The sequence below is a fragment of the Rhizophagus irregularis genome, chromosome 4 (assembly GCF_026210795.1).
Source record: "Rhizophagus irregularis chromosome 4, complete sequence".
NCBI classification, from domain to species: Eukaryota; Fungi; Glomeromycota; class Glomeromycetes; order Glomerales; family Glomeraceae; genus Rhizophagus; species Rhizophagus irregularis.
Window position 1 is genome coordinate 3,820,299 of NC_089432.1, and position 25,077 is coordinate 3,845,375.

At 28.2% G+C, this 25,077-nt stretch overlaps 4 protein-coding genes across 4 annotated transcripts; 1 reads left to right on the forward strand and 3 right to left on the reverse strand.

Annotated features, from left to right (window-relative positions):
- Window positions 1-823: 823 nt before the first annotated feature.
- Window positions 824-5,932, forward strand: OCT59_024137 (uncharacterized protein; the record flags this gene model as incomplete). Its single annotated transcript, XM_025334154.2, has 7 exons — window positions 824-843; window positions 988-1,191; window positions 1,363-1,389; window positions 1,495-1,568; window positions 1,656-1,893; window positions 1,973-2,222; window positions 2,309-5,932. 7 exons carry the CDS (start codon window positions 824-826, stop codon window positions 5,930-5,932), a joined length of 4,437 nt encoding a protein of 1,478 aa, XP_025183846.2.
- A 6,281-nt stretch (window positions 5,933-12,213) lies between these two features.
- On the reverse strand, window positions 12,214-12,704 carry OCT59_024138 (uncharacterized protein; the record flags this gene model as incomplete). The annotated part of the gene is made up of 2 exons (XM_066135206.1): window positions 12,214-12,218; window positions 12,332-12,704. The coding sequence occupies 2 exons, from the start codon at window positions 12,702-12,704 to the stop codon at window positions 12,214-12,216; spliced, it is 378 nt and encodes a 125-aa protein (XP_065991252.1).
- Window positions 12,705-20,595: 7,891 nt separating this feature from the next.
- Window positions 20,596-21,038, reverse strand: OCT59_024139 (uncharacterized protein; the record flags this gene model as incomplete). The annotated part of the gene is made up of 2 exons (XM_066135207.1): window positions 20,596-20,604; window positions 20,679-21,038. 2 exons carry the CDS (start codon window positions 21,036-21,038, stop codon window positions 20,596-20,598), a joined length of 369 nt encoding a protein of 122 aa, XP_065991253.1.
- A 2,033-nt stretch (window positions 21,039-23,071) lies between these two features.
- Window positions 23,072-24,726, reverse strand: OCT59_024140 (uncharacterized protein; the record flags this gene model as incomplete). The annotated part of the gene is made up of 9 exons (XM_066135208.1): window positions 23,072-23,110; window positions 23,203-23,240; window positions 23,333-23,363; window positions 24,103-24,133; window positions 24,227-24,254; window positions 24,334-24,373; window positions 24,454-24,478; window positions 24,618-24,625; window positions 24,724-24,726. The coding sequence occupies 9 exons, from the start codon at window positions 24,724-24,726 to the stop codon at window positions 23,072-23,074; spliced, it is 243 nt and encodes an 80-aa protein (XP_065991254.1).
- Window positions 24,727-25,077: the final 351 nt, after the last annotated feature.

Below are 25,077 nucleotides of genomic sequence, written 5' to 3' on the forward strand. Positions count from 1 at the left end.
TGTAAAACGTAATACAAAATTAATATAAATAGACTATCATTTGGACTAAATAATAAGTTGAGTAAAAATCTACATTTACGAAACTTCAATTATTCGACTCCAGTTCACTAACAAAAAGCCCATTCCTCACCTACATAGTTATTTTAGTGTGTATCATTAGAAAGTAAGTATGCTTTAATAAAACAAAATGTAAATAGAAAATTTATATAGTCATAATAGCTATGAATATTTTTAAAAGTATTTTAAAACTCAATGAATATTGTTTAAAAAATTTTTTTTATGATAATTTTTTATAAAATTGTCTATTTTTTATATTTTTCAAGTCATATAACTAATTCACGTTTCACATTATAGGAACTTTACACTCAAACTGATTGTAAAACATACTTTCAATTTACAAAAAAAAATTACAGAAATTATTGTGCAAAGTGAGATCCCATATTAAACGGATATTATCAATATTATCAAATCATATTTATTATATTTTTGGCTTAAAAGAAGTATTTATCAAATTATTGTATAGCAAAACCAAATAAAAATTTTTTTAATGTTCGTCCCCAAACTTACTACGCCTTATGTAATGCTTTGTGTAACAAAAATAAATTAACACGTTGATTAATCACCTCTGGTGAATTAATTATTCTTATTTAATATATATATATATACTACATATTACTTTCTAGTTTCTACCTTTTTTTAAGTTTTTTTTTTGTAATCCAAACGCATATATTCGTTTGTATTATAAACAATAACCCCTTTTTAAAAAAAATTCGTTTTTTTTCTTATTTTTAACAAATATATACATAAATACACACGAAAAAAAATGACCTCAACTTCCGTACGGTAAGTAACTGTAAATCAAAAAAATCAAATAATTCCTTTACTATTTTAATCTTTATTCCTATTTCTTTCACATTCTTGTTTTCTTCTACCTTTTCTCCCTACCGTTTTTCGTTTCTCACTCATTTTCCATTCCGTCCTCTCTAGAGTTGCTTTGAGAGTAAGACCACTCAATAACAAAGAAATACTACAAAATTGTAGTGAATGTTTAACAATAATACCTGACGCACCACAAATACTCATTGGAACCGATAAATCATTTACATTTGATTATGTATTCCCATCGGATACTGAACAAGAAGAAATATTTCATGATTGTGCAAGTCCGCTAATAGATAAACTCATGGAAGGGTGAGTACACAGGAAAAAAAAATTCGGCCTCACGTCGCACGCGCAAGAAGAATCAAATTTATATCAAAAAAAAAATTTTTTATCAAATTCGGATTTTTTTTGATGATATCACTTTTATTTTATCGTGTCATTGTTAAATTATTATTTATTATTATAATTTAATTATTTTAGTTATAATGTCACAATCTTAGCATATGGGTAAGTAAATAACATAATTAACAATTATTATCTAAATTAATTTGCATGTTTATTATTTATTTATTATTTATTATTCAACCCTTCCCCCCCTCCCTACTTTTTTAGTCAAACTGGTAGTGGTAAAACATATAGTATGGGTACTGCTTTATATGGTTCAGATATTCCACCCGAATATCAAGGTATGTTTGTCCCTTGCATCATTTTTTAAAATGATTATCAAAAGTTGATCATATGTTTATCAAATTAATGACGTCATTTATTATTAGGTATCATTCCACGTGCTATAAGTAAATTATTTGCCGACCTTAACGAACGAAAAGAAAAAAATCCTTCCTATGAATTTGAAGTTTATGTATCATTCTTAGAATTATATAATGAAGATTTTATAGACTTACTTAATAAAAAAGGAAAGAGTGATTTAATGATAAGAGAAGATGCAAATAGTCAAATATATTGGGCTGGTGTAAAAGAAGTTCAAGTTTCGGATTCAGATGAACTCTTAGGGTATGTTTCTATTATGTTTATAATATGTTATATAAAAATATAAATATAATTTATCAATTTTACTATCAAAATTTTTTAGACAATTACAAAAGGGTTCACTGTGTCGAACTGTCGCTTCAACAGATATGAATATGGTATCTTCAAGATCACATGCTATATTTTCCGTAATACTGAAACAAACAAGAGTAGAAAATTTAAAAGAAAATAAAGAAAATGATGCTCCACCACCTGAAACTTCAACCACTTCAAAAAGAAAGAGTAAACAAAAATTATTAACATCAAAAGTAACTTCAAAATTTCATTTCGTAGATTTGGCTGGTTCTGAAAGGGTAATGTATTTAATATATATATATATTTCTTCCTTAATATTCTTGATTATTTTCTTAATATTAATTTTTTTTTTTTACATAAATAGTTAAAGAGAACTAACGCCGTAGGTGATAGAGCAAAAGAAGGAATAGCAATTAATGGTGGTTTACTAGCCCTTGGTAATGTAATTAGTGCTCTTGGTGATGAATCAAGAAAGGTCACTCATATTCCTTATAGAGATTCAAAATTAACACGTTTATTACAAGATTCACTTGGTGGTAATAGTCAAACTCTTATGTTGGCTTGTGTTTCACCAGCTGATTCTAATTTTATGGAAACCTTAAGTACACTAAAATATGCTAATCGTGCTCGTAATATTAAGAATAAAGTTAGTGTTAATGAAAGTTATGGTGGTAATTCTATTGAAATAAATCAATTACGTGGTCAAATAAGTAGATTAAAGATGGAGATTCAAACTTTACGAGCTGGTGGTTGTAATGAAGAAACAAGTCGTAAACATGAAGAAGAAATTGAGAGTCTTAAAAATGAATTAGGAATGACAAAATGGAAACTTAAAAATGTTGAACAAGAACTTATCACTACAAAAGCTGAAAGGAACACTCTTTTAATGGAAATTAGTTTTAATGATCAAGATCTTTCAGATGCTGATCGTGAACATAGGATTAAAACTCATAATATCGTTCAAGGTTATGAATCAGAAATTCAAGATTTTAAAAATCAAATTTCTGAACTTTTAGCTGCACAAGCTTTTCAACATCTAAGTAAATCTTCTTTGGCTGGAACAACAACAGGAAGAGAGAAAGGTCATATCAAATTCTCCGATCCTCATATTTATTCATCTGATGAAGATATTCATAATCTTAATAATAATAATAATAATAATAATAATAATAAAGAGAATAGTGAGAAGAAAGGTAAAAAGAAGAAGAAACGTACTTCAATAAGAGCTGATGGTCACTTCCCAGTTTCTGATGAAACTTCTACTACTAAAATCTCACCTGTTGGCCCTTCCTCATCTCATCATCAACTTGAACATGTCGTAAATGATCAAAGTTTGGAAGAAGCTAAATCCTTATTCACACCATATGATGAAGACGAAGAAAATATTGAAGAAGAAGATGGTGAAGATGGTGAAAATGTTGATGGTGAATCATTCAAATTTACTCGAAAATTGAGAAGGCGTAGCAAGACAAGAGATAAGCTTGAAAAGGCCAAGGAACAACTCAGACAAAGTTACATGATAATAAAGAATGGAGGTTCTTTACATGATGATCCTATTTTAAGTCAATTAATAAAACAACCTTCATCAACTAGGAGAACTAAGAGTGAAAATTATATTGATCAAATGATTCGCAATCATCAAAAAGAAAAAAGAAGATCAAGCAGTGTATCTTTCAGTGAAATTCAAATCATTGAAGTACCAGAATGGCAAGAATCTAATCCACAACCACCACAACCTACTCGTCGTACTTCAAATTCAGGTTGTTCTGTTAGTTTCTCCGATCGACCAATTTCTTCTGGTTCAACTGAATATTCTCAAGATAGCACTGATTGCTCATCTCAACAACAACAACAAAATGTTATTGCTCTTACCCGTATGTTACATCAAATTCAAGCTGATATTGCTGTTAAAGAACAACTCGTTTCACAATTGGAACGTGCTGAACAAGAATATACTTATATGAGAGCTCAATATGAACAAAAATTGGCTGATATGCAAGAAGCTATAATTACCTTACAACAAGAAAGAAATTCTGCTGTTAAACGTGCTCAAAATGCTAATACTGGCGTTAGTACTCGTGATAAGAATTCAATCCTTGTCGAACTTAAATCTCGTTATGAACACAAGATGAAACGTTTAATCCAAGAAATTGGTGAACTTCGTAGAAAATATAATGAAGCTACTCAATCTACAACCACGTCAAAGAATCAAAATGAAACAATGCTCAAGAGTATGCGTGCTCAAATTGAACAACTAAAAAGTGAAAAGATGCGAGCGATGAAGCGTATGAAGGATGAAGCTGAACGTGTCCGTGAAATGACTGAACGTAATCAACGTGAAATTCAAAATCTTCGTCGTAAAGAAAAATCTGCTCAAGAACAAAAGAAACGTTTTGAAAGAACTAGTGAAATGCAAAAAATCATGCTTGAAAAGAGACAGGAAGAAGTTTTACAAACAAATAGTAAACTTAAATCAGTTATGGCCTTACTCAAACGAACCACTACTCCAAAGTCAATCACCAAGGCTATCCGTAATCACAAACGACAATCAATATCTAATGATGAAGACAGAAAGGAATCGAGACGATCCTCCGATGATATTAGTCCTATCTATGATGAAGTATTTGCCAGTGGTTATGATAAGAAAAAACTTCTTGATGAAGCAATCTATAAATATATTAGTGGTCGTCAAACATTGACAATGATGGATGAATGGATCGTTAAAAGAAATAATTTACAAGAAGAGAAGAATGAATTACTTGAAAAACGTGAAAAAATAATTACTAGCGAAATTGGAAATGAGTTAGGAGGAGATGCTCAAGCATTAGATGATAAGATTGGGATGATCACCTCGGAAATTTCTTATATTACTGCCAAGATTCATTCTTTACAATCAAGTATTGCAGCCGAACAAGAAGAAAAAGCTGCTGAAAATAGCAAAGAATCTGAAGATAAATCACGAAAGAATAGTATCAAGTCAAGTAAAATTAAAAAGAAACTTTCTTTCCTCTTACCAGAAAATGCCACACCTGAAGCATCATATGACGTTGCTGTTCGCATTTTACGAAATTTGGATGAATTTGAAAGTTATACAATATTAGAATCCTTCTTTAAGGATATTGTTGATCTTAAAACTGGAGATTGGTCTCGACAAATGACCTTGGAACAACAAGAAAAGACAATTATTGATTTAAGAAAAACTTTATTGGCCATGCGAAGAGCTGCAGTTCTTACAACAAGTGAATATGAAAAGAAAAACAGAGAACTTGAAGAAGCTTTACGTTTCGGTGGAGGATCATTAAGTCCATCAACTCCGGAAAAGAGAGAATTACAGATGGATGATATTGAAAATAGTACTTCCAATGCCATTTCCTTATTTGATCATAAATTAGATCAAGCTTATGCAGAAGTCGAAGCTGAAATATCAGGAACTTTTGGTCAAATGGGATCATTATCAAGACGTAATTCATACTTCTTTGATGATGATGCAGCTTACTTCTCTTCTTCACCATTATCTGCAAGTCCATTGAATACTGGTAATAATAGAACAAGTTTCTCTTCAAGACCACCAATACCTCCCGGTTGGTTAAATCTTCAACCGCGTGAAAAAGTACTCGAACAAACTAATGAAACAACGCCGGACGTTCCAACAAATCCAAGAAGAAAAGATTCTGGTAATAGTGAATCTAGTGGTGATAACAACAATAATACAAAGAGAAGGAGTTCAAATGGTCGAAGATTAAAGAGACCATCTAATGGTCCATCTACACCATCAACACCAAAACCATCAACACCAAAAGATGAAAATATTTCTCCTTTAGAACGTACAAGGTCCATTGGTCAACCTTTGGAACGTACCAGATCCAGTAATCAACATTTAGAACGCGCCAGAGCTGGTGTCCAACTTTCAAGTTCACGACGAAGTTCGCTTCGTGATGGGTCAACAATTCTTGCACATAGTCGACAAAGTAGTTCAACAAGCACTTAGAACCAGGGGGCGATGGTCCACGTGATAGCGGATATTTTTAGAAGCGGTGATAAGCGAAGATCACAAAGCAGTATGGCACGACGAGGTTCCAAAGATCATATTATATGCGACAAAGTTCATATGGACGTAGTTCACCCGATAGTGTAGTGATGATGCAGCAAGCGTAACAAGTACGACCAGTGAATGTGAAAAACGTGCATTCATGTCACATCATACACATACAAGATCAGAAACACCGACAGCATGAGATAATATTTTTGATCGTTTATCAAAGAGTCAACCACATTTGAGTTCAGCAAAGAGATATAACGGTGAGAGACATGATTACTACTTACTAGTGTCTCCAGTGTCTCCAGTGGATATCCTGGTGGTGTGGAAGACACTTTGGCAACATTAGAAAGGAGGCGAGAAGAATATGGCGAATCGCCTGAACCAAAAGTACAAGCATAATTTATTAATCTTAGAATACTAATATTAGATTTTTAATTCTCTCGAAATTTAATATCTTTTTTAGACTAATTATTAGCGGCTAATAAATCTCTCGGGACATTTAATAATTTAGAAACTTTCTCGCTTACATTTTGTTCATATTGTAAAAATTTTATTTGTAGATATAAGTGTACTTTTTATTTTCTTTTTATTATTTTTTTTCTTTCTTTTTCTTTTATCTTTCTTATTATTCTCCAACCATAGATAGTAACCAAAAAAACAGATGAGATTTTTTTTTGTATATATGAATAGTATATGAATCATATGATTTAATTTTGAATTGTTTATTTGTAATTTATTAAATAGATGCTAATAATAATAATATAATTATAATTTAATAAATACAGTATTATACATACTGCCCAAATTATTTTGGGATGTCATAATTAAAATTATTGTTTTTTTTGGTTATTAGGGATTGACTTTTTTTTTTAAAAAAAAAAATTAATTTGTAATTATAAAAAAAGAGTGAATGATTTCTCACTATGGGTTGAGATTTGATATTACCCCAAGTCAAATAAAATGTCAAAAATGGTATTTATGACCTTTGTTAAGGTTTTAACAAAGATAGAATTATTAAAACACGTAACACGAGATTTATTATGACGAATTGAGAAATTGGGATTAGATTTCACGTTTTTTAATCTAACCGTAATTCTCAATTTGGACGCAAAAACTCTCGTTATTAGTATAGATGAAACCTAAATTATTTTTATTAGAAAAGGAAATCACTTACCATTTTTAATTTATTTCATAATAAAAAAAAGCTGACTCAAATAAAAGTGAAAATCGTTTCCTATTTTTGATTTATTTTCTCTAAAAAGAGTTTTTAAATATTCAAAAAATTTACATTCTTTTTTTAACTTGAAGAATGCCGAAAAGCTTGTGTAATGTGTTTAGCTTTAATCGTAGTATTATTTTAATAAATTTAATCGTACTAAACCATGAAATTCAATATGGTTAGTTTGATGCCCAAATATAGCTTAAACTTTTCCAGCATTTTTATATTAAGCTTGAAGCTTGAAACTCATGCTTAAGCCTACACTTAAGTATATGCTTTCAAGCTTCAAGTATTGGATTCGTCAGTTAGCTTCTCTACGGATGGCAGGTTAATATATATATATATATATTTTTATTATTTATTAATAATTTATTTACTATGATAAATAAATAAAAAGTACTATGAAAGTTATCGAAAAAAATATATGATATTACCATAAAATAATATCATAAATAAATATCTCAAATAAATAAAATAATTTTTTTTCTTTTTTTTTAATTAAAAAAAAAAATGTTATCTACCATTATCGGTTAAATAAAAAAAACAATGGAAGATTTCGGTAAATGTCAATAATTATGTAATCAAATTTTCATTCAAGTAAAAAAATTCGGACAAATTGATATATCTATAAATAAATAAAATGTTTTTTTTTACAAATATATAATAATTATATCAAAATATTTGATCATAAAAAAAAAATGATTCTATTTATTTATTATGAAGAAATATTGACTTCATTTTTTAATTTTAATAACACTCTTAAAAAAAAATATTTAATAATATGGATTTTATAATTTTCCGCTATAGCGGAGTTCCGCTAGTGTCACGTGACATGAAGATCATTTCCTTTTTAGGAAATTTGTGTAACATTATATGATTTGACTGGAATTACGGAACTTGGCCGGAATTAACCATGTGACGAATAAGGTGACAAATATGATTTTTTCATTAAAAAATTCTAAGTTCAAATAATACTTAGTAATTTTTGAAAGCTTGAGGGTGTGATACAGGGTGATGGTTTAAACGTTACACAAAATTCCAAAAAAAGGAAATTTTACTTCTGATGAAAAACGAAAATTATTTATGCAAATGGGTTACACACATTTTCAAAAAAGGAAATGATCTTCATGTCACGTGACACTAGCGGAACTCCGCTATAGCGGAAAATTTTAATTTTCTATCAATAATATCTCCTTTTTTTTGAAAAAAAAAAAAAAGAAAAAAAAATCATTTAAGAAAAATATTAGTAAAAAAAATATCTATTCTTTACATAAAAAATAAATAAATACTATGGCAGCAAAACTCAATTTAATTTATGTAATTTATTCAATTGTTGAATAAGAAAGTAATAATTTTATTATAAAAGAAACTATTGGTATTATGAGCAAAGAAGATAATACAACAATGAATTTAAAAATAATTGCCTTTTTTCCAAAAAAATTCATCAGTTTCAAAATGGATTCCTGATTTTGCATCTGGTGATGTAGTTAGGTTTACAGGAAAATTTATGTAAAAAAAAATAATACCCAATGAAAATAATTATTAATTCTTTTTTTTTAAAAAAAAAATAAAAGTAAAAATAAATTAGATGACAGCTAATGCAGGTAATCATTTAAACCTTACAAAAGATAATCTTCTGATTAGTTCAATCTCTGTTTTTCTTATTGGTTACGTTATAAAACAAGTATAAGATAATGATGATTTATTTAAAAGTATTAAACTTAATGTTAATGAATTTGTTAAAAAGGGAAATGTTGCTGACAAACTTAATATAAAATGTAGATACTTAAAAAAAGCAGATGAGAGAATAAATAATAAAGTGAAAAAAATCTATAAACAGATTCTTTTTCTTAATATATTCTATATTATTACAAACAAAAACATAAAACCATAACTTACAATAAATAATATAACTGAAAAAATATTAAAGATCATGCCAACTTAATTCCTGACACCACCCTAGTTTTTAAATAAAGAATTTGGTTAATTTAAATTATAAGTAAATATCACATAAATATAATAGAGTTGAATAGGACTCCAGAAAATGCTTATATATGTAAGATACCAAGGTGCTTAGCCAACATAGAAAAATTTTATGATGTAAGATTGTAAGAATTTTATAATGCTTAATTTTGAGAAAATTTTATACAATATAAGATAATTAAATTGCTTATTTTTGGTATTATTTTAAAATACTAAGAGTTTTTAATTGCATATTTATAGAACTTTTTAAAATGTTATATATTGAATTTATAATTAATTTTTATTTTATTTTCACTAACGGTGAGTACTACATTTCACAATTTTATATAAATACATAAACAAAAATTTTTTTTTGATGAAAATTTCAGTTTTTTTTTTTCAATGTTTTATTAATTATCTTTCAATAGTATCTTTTTAATTTTTATTAAACTCAGTATATTATTTTTAATATAAAATTACTATATTATACATGTTTATTTTGTTAAATAAAATTACTGTAAATATGTTTTACTTTAAAATATAATTTCACTACTCACCACTTTGGTTATATCAAATTATCTTTTATGCTTAAGTAAGGTTGTTCAGCAAGTTAAATCTACTTGTATTTTAATTTTCATAAGTCTAAGTATGATATTTATATAGAAAAGCATATTTTTTATAACGGTAATAACTTTTAAATTTTTCACTTTTTCATTTATAACTTCAGAGCGTAATTACACCACTTCAGTCAAATGAAATCGACTTTCTAAATTAATTGAATGTTGTTCAGCAAGGTCGAAACTACTTATATATTAATTTTCATGAGTGTGGGTATAATACTTATGGAGAAAAGTGCATTTTTTATAACGGTACTAACTTCTGAATTTTTCATTTCTCCGTTTACAACTTCAGAGCGTAATTACACCCCTTTGGTCAAATGAAATCGACTTTCTAAATTAATTGAAAGTTGTTCAGCAAGGTCGAAACTACCTACATATTAATGTTTATGGGTGTAAGTATAATACTTATGGAGAAATTTACATTTTTTGTAATAGTATTAATTTCAAATTTTTCTTTTACTGTTTATTAACTTTATTAATTGAATATTGTTAATCTATTTGTATATTATGTTTAGTTTAGCTTCACAATGTATTGATCATATTTAAAATTGGATTTAATAAAATATATTTAATTAATAAATATGTTTTATAAATTATATGTGTTATAATAAAAATTTAATTAGGTTAAAAGATTGATTTGCTTATTTTTAGAATTCCGAATGGGTCAGGTCAGGTCAGGTTAATTGATAAACCTGACCTGAAATTTTTTTTCAGGTCAGATCAGGTCAGGTTATATCAGGTTGTCTGTTTGACCTGACCTGACCTGAAATCTGAAAAATTTCAGGGCTATTTTTATTAAAGTATTGAAAAAAAATGGTACAAAACTTTTTTTTTAAATATAATATTATGAAAAAAAATGTTTTTACAACGTTTTTTATTAAAATATTGAAAAAAAATATTGCAAAACGTTTTTTTTATATAACATTATGAAAAAAATGTTTTCGCAACGTTATTATTGAAATATCAAAAAAAAAAACGGTATGAAATATTTTTTTAATATAATATTATAAAAAAAAACGGTTTCTCTCAAAATATTGTGATTCAACATTTTTATATTAAAATCATATAAAAAAGTGAATCCCAATATCGCAACTCACTTTTATTATATAAAATCAATATAAAAAAGTGAATTGCAATACCACAACTTACTTTTTTTATATAAAAAAGTGAATCGCAATACTGCAACTCACTTTTATTATATAGTCGAATCAATAGTTTCAGGTCAACAGGTCAATCAGGTCAGGTCAATCTTCATATCTGACCTGAATTTCAGGTCAGATCAGGTCAGGTTACCTGAATTTGGCTGACCTGTTCGGAGTTCTACTTATTTTTATATAATTTTCAAGGTTAGATATCAACAATGCTTAGCGATCATAGTAAAAACCACTAGTCAAAAACCAATATATCGGGTAGCAGATATGTATCAGATACACTCCCGCGCCAAAAGTTTAGGACCACCCAATAAATTTTTAAAAAAATGGTTTTTTTTAACCAACTAATATTTTAATAAACTATAAAAAGTAATTTATAATTACTTTAATGGATAAAGAACAATTTTTTATTATTAGTTAAAAATGTAAAAATAAATTATCGGTAATTTAGTTATCCAGCATTTCGCAAAGTCACGTGACTAATGTTTACATCACGTGATTTTTTGTGATGAAGGAAAAAAATTCGTAAAATGAATAAAATATAAAAACTTTTTATTAAACCTCTTGTTATGTATAATAAAAAAAAAAATTCTGGTCCATAACTTCACAAAATTAAAAGTTAAGATAATGAAAAAAAATTTTAATAAAAAATGCTTAATTTTTGGTAAAAATGTAAACAAAAAAACCAATTTACCGAAACTAACTTTATAAAAATATAATTAAAACATTCCTCAATATCTTGTGGGATATCCACGAGCTTTTATAACTGCCTCAATTCTACGGTTCATGCTCTCCACAAGCTTTTGGTAGACCTCACATGAAATTTCTGACCAACATTCTTGAAGAAGTTCCTCCAATTCTCCTAAATTTTTAGGATGATTTTGCTTTGCTCTTATACGCCTCTCAAGCTCATCCCAAAGATGCTCAATGGGATTGAAAGGTTCGGCTCTGCCCCGGCCATGATAGCAAATTTATTCCCATTTCTTCACAGAACTCTCTTGTTCTTGCACTTGTATGAATCGGTGCATTATCTTGTTGGAACAAATAATCACCATTTTCTTCTTCAAATCTTTCCAAGAAAGGGATCACGTGATAGCCAAGTATCTCTTCTATATACCTTTGACTATTAACTCGACCATCAATTCTTACCAAAGGGCCCAATCCAAACCATGTAAAACACCCCCACATCATGACTCCACCTCCACCATGCTTCATGGTTGGAACAAGGTAATTAATATCATATTTTTCTTTTGAAGACGCCAAACCCGAATTTTTCCATCATTCTGGAACATAGTAAATCGAGACTCATCACTCCATACAATTTTTTTCCAATCATTTATAGTCCATAAGCGTCTTTCACGAGCCCAATTTAAGCGTATTTTTCGATTACACTCACTAACACAGGGTTTTCTTAAGGCTGCACAACTATTATATCCCATTCCATACAATGTTCGTTGTATGGTGCGCCTACCTACATCATTTCCAGTGGATTCCATAAAAATTTTTCTAATTTTTTCTTCAGGTTCACGTCGGTTTTTATTAATAATAGCTTTAAGATGCCGTTTATCCCGTTCAGTTAGTTTCTTAGGACAACCACTTCTGGGAGCGACAGTAACAGCACCAGTTTCACGATATTTTGCTATTATATTATGAATTGTAGTTTTTCCATAGCCTGTTTTATTTGAAATAGCTCTTTCTGAATCACCGGCTTCATAAAAACCGATAACTTTTCCACGTTCAAAATCCGTTAGTTCTCTTTTTTTAACCATTTTGCTTTTAAACAAAAAAAAAAGCTGCTAAAATTTTGTGTAATTATCATTACTAATCAATAAATAACGTAAATAGTTTTTATTTATGTTACACAAATGCGTAATTATTACTGTTTAGGTGTTGTTTATGGCGATCATAAAGGTGGTCCTAAACTTTTGGCGCGGGAGTGTATGTACCTGATATGTGTAGTATTAATGCAGAAAATCGGGCACCTGATATGTGTAAGATATGTGTAAATATATATATCGTATACGTATCGGGTACCGATATGTATATGATATGTAAATGATATGTATATGATATATATATTTACACATATCTTACACATATCGGGTACCCAATTTTCTGCATTAATACTACACATATCGGGTACATATCTGATACATATCTGCTACCCGATATACCACTGGTCAAAATCAATTCTATCGGGTACATATCAGGCACCTATATATCGGTGGCTAATCAGATAAATATCGGGTATTTTTACATATCGGGTACCCGATAGCTAAGCTATTAGTCACTGATATTGTATATCGGGCATTGATCTATCTTACACATATCAGGTACCCGATATGTAAATTTTAATACGTAAGATTTTTATTTTGTACAACGTACTGTATTATATATAATCCGTTTCAACTAAAATTTTTTATTTAAATTCATTTTTTAGATAATTTTTATAAATAATTTTCTAAGAAATTTTAAAAGTCCATTTGAATAATATTTAATAGGAATTTTATTTAAGAAACTTTTAGATAGATTTTTTTGAGAAATTTTTTAAGAGTCCGTTTGGAAAAATTATTTTTTTAACTAAGAGGATCATTTAAAGCATTTTTGATAGAGAATTTTCTAAAGATTTGTTTGGAGAGATTATTTTTGAGAATTTTTTAACTAAAGGGACCGTTTGGAACATTTTTTGATAGAGAATTTTCTAAGAATTCATTTGGGAAATGGTTTTTTGAGAATTTTTTTAACTAAAAGGATCATTTGGGCATTTTTTGATTGAGAATTTTCTAAGAGTTCGTTTAGGGAAATTATTTTTTGAATTTTTTAATTAAGGGGATCGTTTAGGGCATTTTTTGATTGAGAATTTTCTAAGAGTTCGTTTAGAGAGATTATTTTTGAGAATTTTTTAACCAAAGGGACCGTTGGAATATTTTTTGATAGAGAATTTTTTTGATAGAGAATTTTCTAAAAGTTTGTTTGGAAAAATTATTTTTTGAGAATTTTTTAACTGAAGGTATCATTTGATAGAGAAATTTCTAAGAGTTCGTTTAGGAAAATTATTTTTTGTATTTTTTAATTAAGGGGATCGCTTAGGACATTTTTGATAGATAATTTTCTAATAATTCGTTTGGAGAGATTGTTTTTGAGAATTTTTTAATTAAAGGGAACGTTTGGAACATTTTTGATAGAGAATTTTCTAAGAATTTGTTTGGGAAATAGGGTTTCAAGAATTTTTTAACTAAAAAGATCATTTAGGGCATTTTTTGATTGAGAATTTTCTAAGAGTTCGTTTAGGGAAATTATTTTTTGAATTTTTTAATTAAGGGGATCGTTTAGGGCATTTTTTGATTGAGAATTTTCTGAGTTCGTTTAGGGAAATTATTTTTTGAATTTTTTAATTAAGGGGATCGTTTAGGGCATTTTTTGATTGAGAATTTTCTAAGAGTTCATTTAGGGAGATTATTTTTGAGAATTTTTTAACCAAAGGGACCATTGGAACATTTTTTGATAGAGAATTTTCTAAGAGTTTGTTTGGAAAAATTATTTTTTGAGAATTTTTTAACTGAAGGTATCATTTGATAGAGAAATTTCTAAAAGTTCATTTAGGAAAATTATTTTTTGTATTTTTTAATTAAAGGGATCGCTTAGGGCATTTTTGATAAAGAATTTTCTAATGATTCGTTTGGAGAGATTGTTTTTGAGAATTTTTTAACTAAAGGGAATGTTTGGAACATTTTTGATAGAGAATTTTCTAAGAATTCGTTTAGAAAATGGTTTTTCGAGAATTTTTTAACTAAAAGGATTATTTAGGGCATTTTTTGATTGAGAATTTTCTAAGAGTTCGTTTAGGGAAATTATTTTTTGTATTTTTTAATTAAGGGGATTGTTTAGGGCATTTTTTGATAGAGAATTTTCTAAGGATTCATTTGGAGAGATTATTTTTGAGAATTTTTAAGAGTTTGTTTGGGAAATGGTTTTTTGAGAATTTTTTAACTTAAAGGATCATTTAGAGCATTTTTGATTGAGAATTTTCTAAGAATTCGTTTAGGGAGATTATTTTTTGTATTTTTTAATTAAGGGGATCGCTTAGGGTATTTTTGATAGAGAATTTTCTAAGAATTTGTTTGGAAAATGGTTTTTTGAGAATTTTTTAACTAAAAGGATCATTTAGGGCATTTTTGATAGAGAATTTTCTAAGAGTTCGTTTGGGGAAATTATTTTTTGAATTTTTTAATTAAGGGGATCGTTTAGGGCATTTTTTGATAGAGAATTTTCTAATGATTCGTTTGGAGAGATTATTTTTGAGAATTTTTAAGAGTTTGTTTGGGAAATGGTTTTTTGAGAATTTTTTAACTTAAAGGATCATTTAGAGCATTTTTGATTGAGAATTTTCTAAGAGTTCGTTTAGGGAGATTATTTTTTGTATTTTTTAATTAAGGGGATCGCTTAGGGCATTTTTGATAGAGAATTTTCTAATGATTCATTTGAAGAGATTGTTTTTGAGAATTTTTTAACTAAAGGGAACGTTTGGAACATTTTTGATAGAGAATTTTCTAAGAATTTGTTTGGGAAATGGTTTTTTGAGAATTTTTTAACTAAAAGGATCATTTAGGGCATTTTTGATAGAGAATTTTCTAAGAGTTCGTTTGGAGAAATTATTTTTTGAATTTTTTAATTAAGGGGATCGTTTAGGGCATTTTTTGATAGAGAATTTTCTAATGATTCGTTTGGAGAGATTATTTTTGAGAATTTTTAAGAGTTTGTTTGGGAAATGGTTTTTTGAGAATTTTTTAACTTAAAGAATCATTTAAAGCATTTTTGATTGAGAATTTTCTAAGAGTTCGTTTAGGGAGATTATTTTTTGTATTTTTTAATTAAGGGGATCGCTTAGGGCATTTTTGATAGAGAATTTTCTAATGATTCGTTTGGAGAGATTGTTTTTGAGAATTTTTTAACTAAAGGGAACGTTTGGAATATTTTTGATAGAGAATTTTCTAAGAATTTGTTTGGGAAATGGTTTTTTAAGAATTTTTTAACTAAAAGGATCATTTAGGGCATTTTTGATAGAGAATTTTCTAAGAGTTCGTTTGGGGAAATTATTTTTTGTATTTTTTAATTAAGGGGATCACTTAGGGCATTTTTGATAGAAAATTTTCTAATGATTCGTTTGAAGAGATTGTTTTTGGGAATTTTTTAACTAAAGGGAACGTTTGGAACATTTTTGATAGAAAATTTTAAGAATTTGTTTGGGAAATAGTTTTTTGAGAATTTTTTAACTAAAGGATAATTTAGGGTATTTTTGATAGAGAATTTTCTAAGAGTTCGTTTAGGGAAATTATTTTTTGTATTTTTTAATTAAGGAGATCGTTTAAGGCATTTTTTGATTGAGAATTTTCTAAGAGTTCGTTTAGGGAAATTATTTTTGTATTTTTTAATTAAGGGGATCGCTTAGGGCATTTTTGATAGAGAATTTTCTAATGATTCATTTGGAGAGATTGTTTTTGAGAATTTTTTAACTAAAGGGAACGTTTGGAACATTTTTGATAGAGAATTTTCTAAGAATTTGTTTGGGAAATGGTTTTTCGAAAATTTTTTAACTAAAAGGATTATTTAGGGCATTTTTTGATTGAGAATTTTCTAAGAGTTCGTTTAGGGAAATTATTTTTTGAATTTTTTAATTAAGGGGATCGTTTAGGGCATTTTTTGATAGAGAATTTTCTAAGGATTCGTTTGGAAAGATTATTTTTGAGAATTTTTTAACTAAAGGGAACGTTTGGAACATTTTTGATAGTGAATTTTCTAAGAGTTCGTTTGGGAAATAGTTTTTTGAGAATTTTTTAATTAAAAGGATCATTTTTAGGGCATTTTTTGATAGAGAATTTTCTAAGGATTCATTTGGGGAGATTATTTTGAGAATTTTTTAACCAAGGGATCGTTTGAAACATTTTTGAGAGAATTTTCTAAGAGTTCGTTTGGGGAGATTATTTTTAAGAATTTTTTAACCAAAGGGATCGTTTGGGACATTTTTTGACAGAAAATTTCTAGGAGTTCATTTGGGGAAATTATTTTTTGGGATTTTTTTAACTAAAGGGATCATTTAGGACATTTTATTTTTAATAAAGAAATTTCTAAGAATTCATTTGGAAGATTTTTTGAGATTTTTTTAATAAATCTTCTAAGGGTTCATTTGAAGAAATTTTTTAAAAAAGTTTTTTAACTAGAAGGGTCATTTCAAATATTTTTTTGATGAGAAATTTTCTAAAGGTTCATTTGGAAAGATTTTTTTTTTTGATAATTTTTTTAATCGAAAGGGTCATTTGGATTGAGAAATTTTTGTTTTACGACGTAATTTTACCAAATTTAATTATAAATGTATTCAGGCTATAAAATAACATGTGGTAAGTTACATTACGTAATATTGTTATCATGTGATCACATGATTTAAATATTTACATTTCGCATTTTTGTTTATCTTATTAAAACCTTTTCTTCGTTCTCAATTTTTTTTTACTTAAAAACACAATTTTTTATCTATTTAATATATCCAGAAATACATATTTTTATTATTTGTTATATCTAGAAATGCATAAAAAGGTATATATTACTAATATTTCTTTTCTTTATTAATGTTTTTCTACCATTTTTTTTTCGTTTCTTTCTTTTCTTTTACTAATACTCCTACTAATATATTTTTTATTATTTTTTTCTACTATATTAACATTTTTACTATTTAATATTTTCTATTAATATTATATTACTACTGATATACGTTCTCTTTCTACTAACATTTTTTATTCTACTAACTTTTTCTTTCTGCTAATGTTTCTACTAATATTTTCTATATTTATATATCTATACTAATATTTTTTAATAACATTCTCTTTTCTCTTACTAATATATTTATCATTAATACTTCTTTTAAATAATCAAACAGGTATAAGCAAATAAGTGATTTTATTTTTATGCTACTTTTAGTAGAAGTTATATATTATATATATTTATTCAAGTATTCAAGTATAATTAGTATAATTGTTTTTTTTTAATTAAAAAGTGTAAATAAATTTAAATTGTAATAAAGTTTTGAATTAAAATTAAAAAAAATATATAAATTATGATTGCATTTTATAATTTTTTTGCCTGAATTAAATTATAAATCTACTAGTATTAATACGAAATCATTATCCTATATCTATCCGTCTGATATCTGTATGATATCTGTATGATATCTATATGATATATATCATAATATATCGGGTACCCAATAAGTCTATTTAACTACCCGATATGTGTAAGATGTATATGTGATATGTACATGATGTGTCACCGGTTTTCTACATTTCTACTACACATATCGGGTACCTGATATGTGTAGCATTGTTAAATATCATACACATATATCACATATATTGTACACATATCAGGTACCCGATAGGTACCCGATAGTATTAATTTTGACCAGTGTACAGTCAACTCTCTTTATAGTCACACATATGGGACAGTCCATATTTGGTGATTATGAGCAAACAGTCTTATGACTTTATCTTTTATTATAAAATTTAAACGAAAAGTACAATGATCAAATTGAACAATATTACAAAATATAGAAAATTAAACAAAAAATAAAAAGAACTAGCTTCACGATTCATACAAGTAAAGAAATCTAAACAAAATAAAATTAAGTAAAGAAAAACTAAACTATTACAGAAATGCATACCCCATCTTTACCTGAAGGCCAGTGTGAGTCAACTATCAAGCATGTCCTAAGATCCAATCCATTACCAAAAAGAAATCCTAAGTAGAGGCTGAACTGTTAAGCGGCACCAAAAATCCAAATGTGAAATCTAAGATTCTCACGGATTATATAAGAGGAAACCCAAGAAACCCAGGAATCCAAGGAAACTGTCGCCAAGGAAGGTGTCAAAGAGTCAAAAGGAATGTTAGAGGAGGGACACAGGTTGAAGGGGCACCATTGTCCAAAATTCAAAAAATGCAAATTCCCCATTTTTCTGGAAAATGGTGGAAAATTGTGGAAAATGCTACATTACGCTGAGCAATTTTTTGGAATAATATTGTTACAACATTGTCCGATTTAGCAAATCTTATGAAATTTTGGGAAAATGCTACATTACACCTCAAATGTAACATTTCGTAACATTGTTATAACATTGTCAATTAAATCAAATTTTGCTTTTTTTTTGTCAAATGGTGCATTTTTATAAAAATTCCGCATTTTGCCACCAATGTAATATCATTGTAACAACATTTCATAACATTGTTATAACATTGTCAATTAAAATCAAATTTTGCTTTTTTTTTGTCAAATATTCCGATTTTCTGCCAAATGGTACATTTTTATGAAAATTCCGCATTTTGCCACCAATGTAATATCATTGTAACAACATTTCATAACATTGTTATAACATTGTCAATTAAAATCAAATTTTGCTTTTTTTTTGTCAAATATTCTGATTTTCTGCCAAATGGTATATTTTTTATGAAAATTCCGCATTTTTTAGCAAATTTTATGCAAATTTCATGTTTTTTTGGTCAAATGTTACATTTTTCCACAGGTCGAAAAGTGAAAAATCAGGCATCAATCAGTCACCAATCGGTCACCAATCAGGTACCTGATTGGTGACCGATTGGTGCCTGATTGGCATTTTCGCCAAATACCAAATCACCAATCAGGCAGTTTGCTAACTTTTGATCCAGTGATCAGAAAAAGATGAAATATAGCTCATTGGAATCGTCTCAACAAGACGAATCTAATGGTAGTAAAATCGCATCTTTAGGATTAATACTTGATGAGAAATTAAGTAAAATATAAAAATGAAAATGTATTATTTATATTTTATTTAATATTTTATTAACTATCAATCCTAGAGATGCGATTTTACTACCATTAGATTCGTCTTGTTGAGACGATTCCAATGAGCTATATTTCATCTTTTTCTGATCACTGGATCAAAAGTTAGTAAACTGCCTGATTGGTGACTCGTATTTCTTAAACGAAAATATAATCAGGCACCAATCAGTCACCAATCAGCTACCTGATTGGTGACCGATTGGTGCCTGATTTTTCACTTTTTGACCTGTGTTCGTTAGAATGTTATTTTTTTTCGACACTTTTTTTGCAAAATGTACATTTGTTGACATTTTCTAGAAAGATGTAACATTTTATCAAAAAATTAGATCATTTACTAAAAAAATGCGACATTATTTACTGAATATTGAATAATTTGATATAATAATCGGATAATTTCGCAAAAAAAAAAAAATTATTTATTATGGTAAATTTAAATGTGAAATTTTCTATTTAACGGTAAAATGGCCAAGTATTCAGTACGTTTGTATTTAAATTTTGCTGGAACAAATCTACCTAATATGTGATGAACTGGAATTATACTATTAACCGAAGAATTAAAAAACTCCTTTTTCCAAAGTTCCGGATCATTCGTAAAATCATCAGAATCTTCGCTGGAAAAAAAAAATCTGATGTTTGCAGTCGCAGCGGGTTTATACCAATTTACAAAAGCCAAATAATATTCCGTCAGACCATTTGGAAGATGAACTGTATGTTTGAAATAGAATTGTACCTGGCCAGGATATGTGTCTATATCATTTTCACGTTGTTCTATAAAACGTGCTAAGATATAAGAGCTTCTAATATACCTTTTGGATAATATTGACCCAAAATATTCTGCACTGATGCGCAATCTGCCACATTGTGTGATATTTCCAGTTACAGCAATGTAATTTTCAGTTGATGAAGAAGGATCTAACCGTGGTCGGCTAAAATTATATTCTTCATAAGCGTGATTGTAGTAATCAACTAGTAAATCCAAAATATCATCCGGTAATATGACATTCAATTTTATCGGACTTAAAAGTTCTCCAGGATATTCTTCCGTTCCTGTTGCCCCGCCAGAAACCAGCTTTTCAGATATATCTAAAAATGCCTGTAATTCCTCACTTTCGAGAGATTCATTTTCGTTATCGTCAGTTGTATCATCATTTAAATCAAGTATTTGAAAAATGGCCTGATGATTTAGAGCCAATGTATTGAATCTTCGTTCAATTTGAGAACTCTGCATCATAAATCGCATAATTTCCGGTTCAATTTTTCGTCTACTATTAGGTAAACTCCCTGTATAATTGTAAAATCGTAAGTAATAATTCTGAATAATTTGAATAATATTATTGTAAATACCAACCAAGAATTCCATTCATCCTTTCAAAGGAGAAATACCAAAATGAGTAAAGAGGACCGTAATCTTTACAACATTTGTTCAAGTGTAATGAAAGATGTAAATTTGGTGTTATTGAAACTTCTCCGTAATTCGTTTTGATAAGTTTCAAAATTTCAATTAAATGTTCATGTGCGTCATCTAAATTTTTGATTGTAACAATCCTTCAGACTAATATAGAACAAGCTTGGCTGAAATGTACTAAGATTTTCCGATCTTCTTGGTCCAAAAAATCCCAAAGAACAACTCTGGCATAAATCAGGAAAAAATTTTTCCATTCGTTAGCCGTTAAATTAGAAAATCCTTCCCCAATATCTATTTTATGAGGAATTCGACCGATTTCTGATGGTGGATGAATATTGTTCATGTTTTTTTGAATTTTCGTCAGATCATCCATATTTATTTTACCATGTCCTAACCAAAGTTGTTTTACGATAAATGATGCAATTCCTATAAATAAATTATGCATCGGGTCCACAGGTAAAAATCGTATCAGATCGAAATAAGACAAACGGAGCATTTCTGACCATCTCGCGTGATATTGCTTCGCATGTCTTTTTCTAGCTTCGTTGCTTTTACATTTTCTCCATTCCAAAGCCATTTCTCGATAACTATTCACGCTTTTAGCAACAAACCATTCATTAATAACATCCATGCCACTAAAATTTCTATTTCTTGCAACCTTTAAGCATCTGTGACAGCTTACATTGGCTGAATAATGGCCACATAATTTTCTAGCAGCTGGTATATCGCAGCAACAAGCAATTACTCACAGGTCGAACAGATGTCATTGTCGCAAAATTTGCCTGGAATTTTTCTGGCAAATTGAGAATTATCCCGATAAATTGGGGTAAATTGTGTTACAATTTTGGGATAATGGAGGACTTACAATTTGGCAAATTTTGTCAAAATGGCAGAATTCTTACAGAATTCCTAATTCAAATGTTGAGAAATTTTTCAGTAAATTATCATTAATTGTGGGAAATTTTAGGTAAATTTTTAGTAATTTTATGTAAATTGTAGTGAATTTAGTCAAATTTTTAGTAATTTTATGTAAACGTAATGCAAATTGTGGTGAATTTAGTCAAATTTTTAGTAATTTTATGTAAACGTATTGTAAATTGTGTAAATTTTAGGCAAATTTTTAGTAATTTTATGTAAACGTAATGCAAATTGTAGTAAATTTAGTCAAATTTTTAGTAATTTTATGTAAACGTAATGCAAATTGTGGTGAATTTAGTCAAATTTTTAGTAATTTTATGCAAACGTAATGCAAATTGTGGTAAATTGTAGTGTATTTTTAGTAATGTTATATAAATTGTTGAAAATTTAGGTGAGTTTTTCAGCAATGTTGTGCAAACGTAATACAAATTGTGGAAAATTGTGGTGAATTTTGCATTTTTTCGGTAAATGTTAGCTAAACTTTTGATAATTTAGTGAAATTTAGGATAATTTTGGACAATTGAGTGAAAAATGTTTTACTGATTTTGTACAATTGAGTGTAAACAGTATAAACACAACATTTTCGGAGACAATTTAGTGAAATTTTGCAATAATTTCGGACAATTGAGTGAAATTTTGCAATAATTTCGGACAATTGAGTGAAATTTTGCAATAATTTCGGACAATTGAGTGAAATTTTGCAATAATTTCGGACAATTGAGTGAAATTTTGCAATAATTTCAGACAATTGAGTGAAATTTAGTAATAATTTTAAACAATTTAGTGCAAATACCATGACAATTTAAAACACTGGTTTAATAATTTTACATAATTTATTACAATATTATTTATTAATAAATGCACAATTATTATTTAACGATGAGAATCTATATTAATCTATATTCATCAGATATCCAATAATCCATGGGTAATCCGCACATCTAATTCATTCATGTATCTCCGATGCCAAAGTAGAAGCTGGTAAAAACCTACAAAAAAGAAAGTAAAGAAACGTTAGTTAACGTTTCTTAAAAAAAAATTAATAAAAATTAAGTTTCACAACCAATGTTGCGAAACTTACCGGTTCGTTTTGATTTCCATTATCCAAACGTCCGAAACCTACAAAAAGTAAAAAAGAAACGTTAGGTAATGTTTCTTTTAAAAAAAAAGAACAAAAATTAAGTTTCGCAATGTAACATTGCGAAACTTACCGGTCGTTTCATTCATTCTAACATCCGGAACCTACAAAAAGTAAAAAAGAAACGTTAATTAACATTTTTTTTAATAAAAAAAAACAAAAATTAAGTTTCGCAATGTAACATTGCGAAACTTACCGGTCATTTCATTCATTCTAACATCCGGAACCTACAAAAAGTAAAAAAGAAATGTTAGTTAACGTTTCTTTTAATAAAAAAACAAAAATTAAGTTTCGCAATGTAACATTGCGAAACTTACCGGTCATTTCATTCATTCTAACGTCCGGAACCTACAAAAAGTAAAAAAGAAACGTTAATATAAACGTTTCTTTTAATAAAAAAACAAAAATTAAGTTTCGCAATGTAACATTGCGAAACTTACCGGTCGTTTCATTCATTCTAACGTCCGGAACCTACAAAATTAAAAGAAAGAAACGTTTAGTATCGTTTCTTTAAAAAAAATTAATAAAAATTGTTTCGCAACACAATGTTGCAAAACTTACCGGTTCGTTTCGAAGTTCATTATCCAAACGTCTGGAATCTACAAAAATTAAAAGAAAGAAACGTTTAGTATCGTTTCTTTAAAAAAAAATAATTAAAAAAATAAGTTTCGCAATACAATATTGCGAAACTCACCGGTTCGTTTCAATTTCTATTATCCAAACGTCCGGAACCTACAAAAAGTAAAAGAAACGTACGAAATAAAAGAAACGTACGTTAGTATCATTTCTTTAAAAAAAAACATAATTAAAATTAAGTTTCGCAACAATTGTTGCAAAACTTACCGGTTCGTTTCGAGTTTCAAACGTCTGGAACCTACAAAAAAAAAGAAAGAAACGTTAGTTAACGTTTCTTTTAATAAAAAAAATCAATAAATTAAGTTTCGCAACGATTCGTTGCAAAACTCACCGGTTCATTTCATCCAAACGTCCGGAACCTACAAAAAGAAGGAAAGAAATGTTAGTTAACGTTTCTTTTAATAAAAAAAAAATTTAACAAAAAAAAGAAAATATTACCTTTCTTCCAAAGTCCGGGTCGTAATTTCGTCTGGCGTTCCTACAAAAAGAAGAAAGGAAACGTTAGAAACGTTTCCTAAAAGAAATTAAAAAAAAGTAAGTTTTGAACATGAAACTTACCATTTCACTTTTCGAAGTTGAAGACCTACACAAAAGAAAAATAGGAAACGTTAGAAACGTTTCCTTACAAAAAAAGAATTAAAAAAATTTTTTTTAAAAAAGTTTCGAAGCGAACGCTTCAAAACTTACCATTTTCGTTTCCTCGTTTCCTAAGTCAAAAATACCGAAAGACCTAAAAAAAAATAAAGGATCGTTAAAAACGATCCTTATAAAAGCAAAAAAAAAAAAAATTTATTTTAAAGTTTCAAAGCGAAACGCTTCGAAACTTACCATAATTTCAGTAGTCAAAACATCAAAAATCCTACAAAAAAGAAAGAAAGGAAACGTTAGAAACGTTTCCTTACAACAAAGAATTAAAAAAAAAATTTAAATTTAAAAAAGTTTCGAAGCGTTTCGCTTCGAAACTTACCATTGTTTTTCTGAAAGACGGTTCCGGGAAGGGGAAAGAGAATGGGGAAGGAGTGGGAGGAAAAAGGGAAGGGGAAGGGTGGAAGAAGAGGAAGGGGAGAAGAGGAGAGAAAGAGGGAAGGGAAGAGAGAAAGAGGGAAGGGGAAGGCGAGAGAAAAAGGGAAGGGAAGGGAAAGGAGAAAGAGGGAAGGGAGGAAGGTGAAAGAAAGAGGGAAG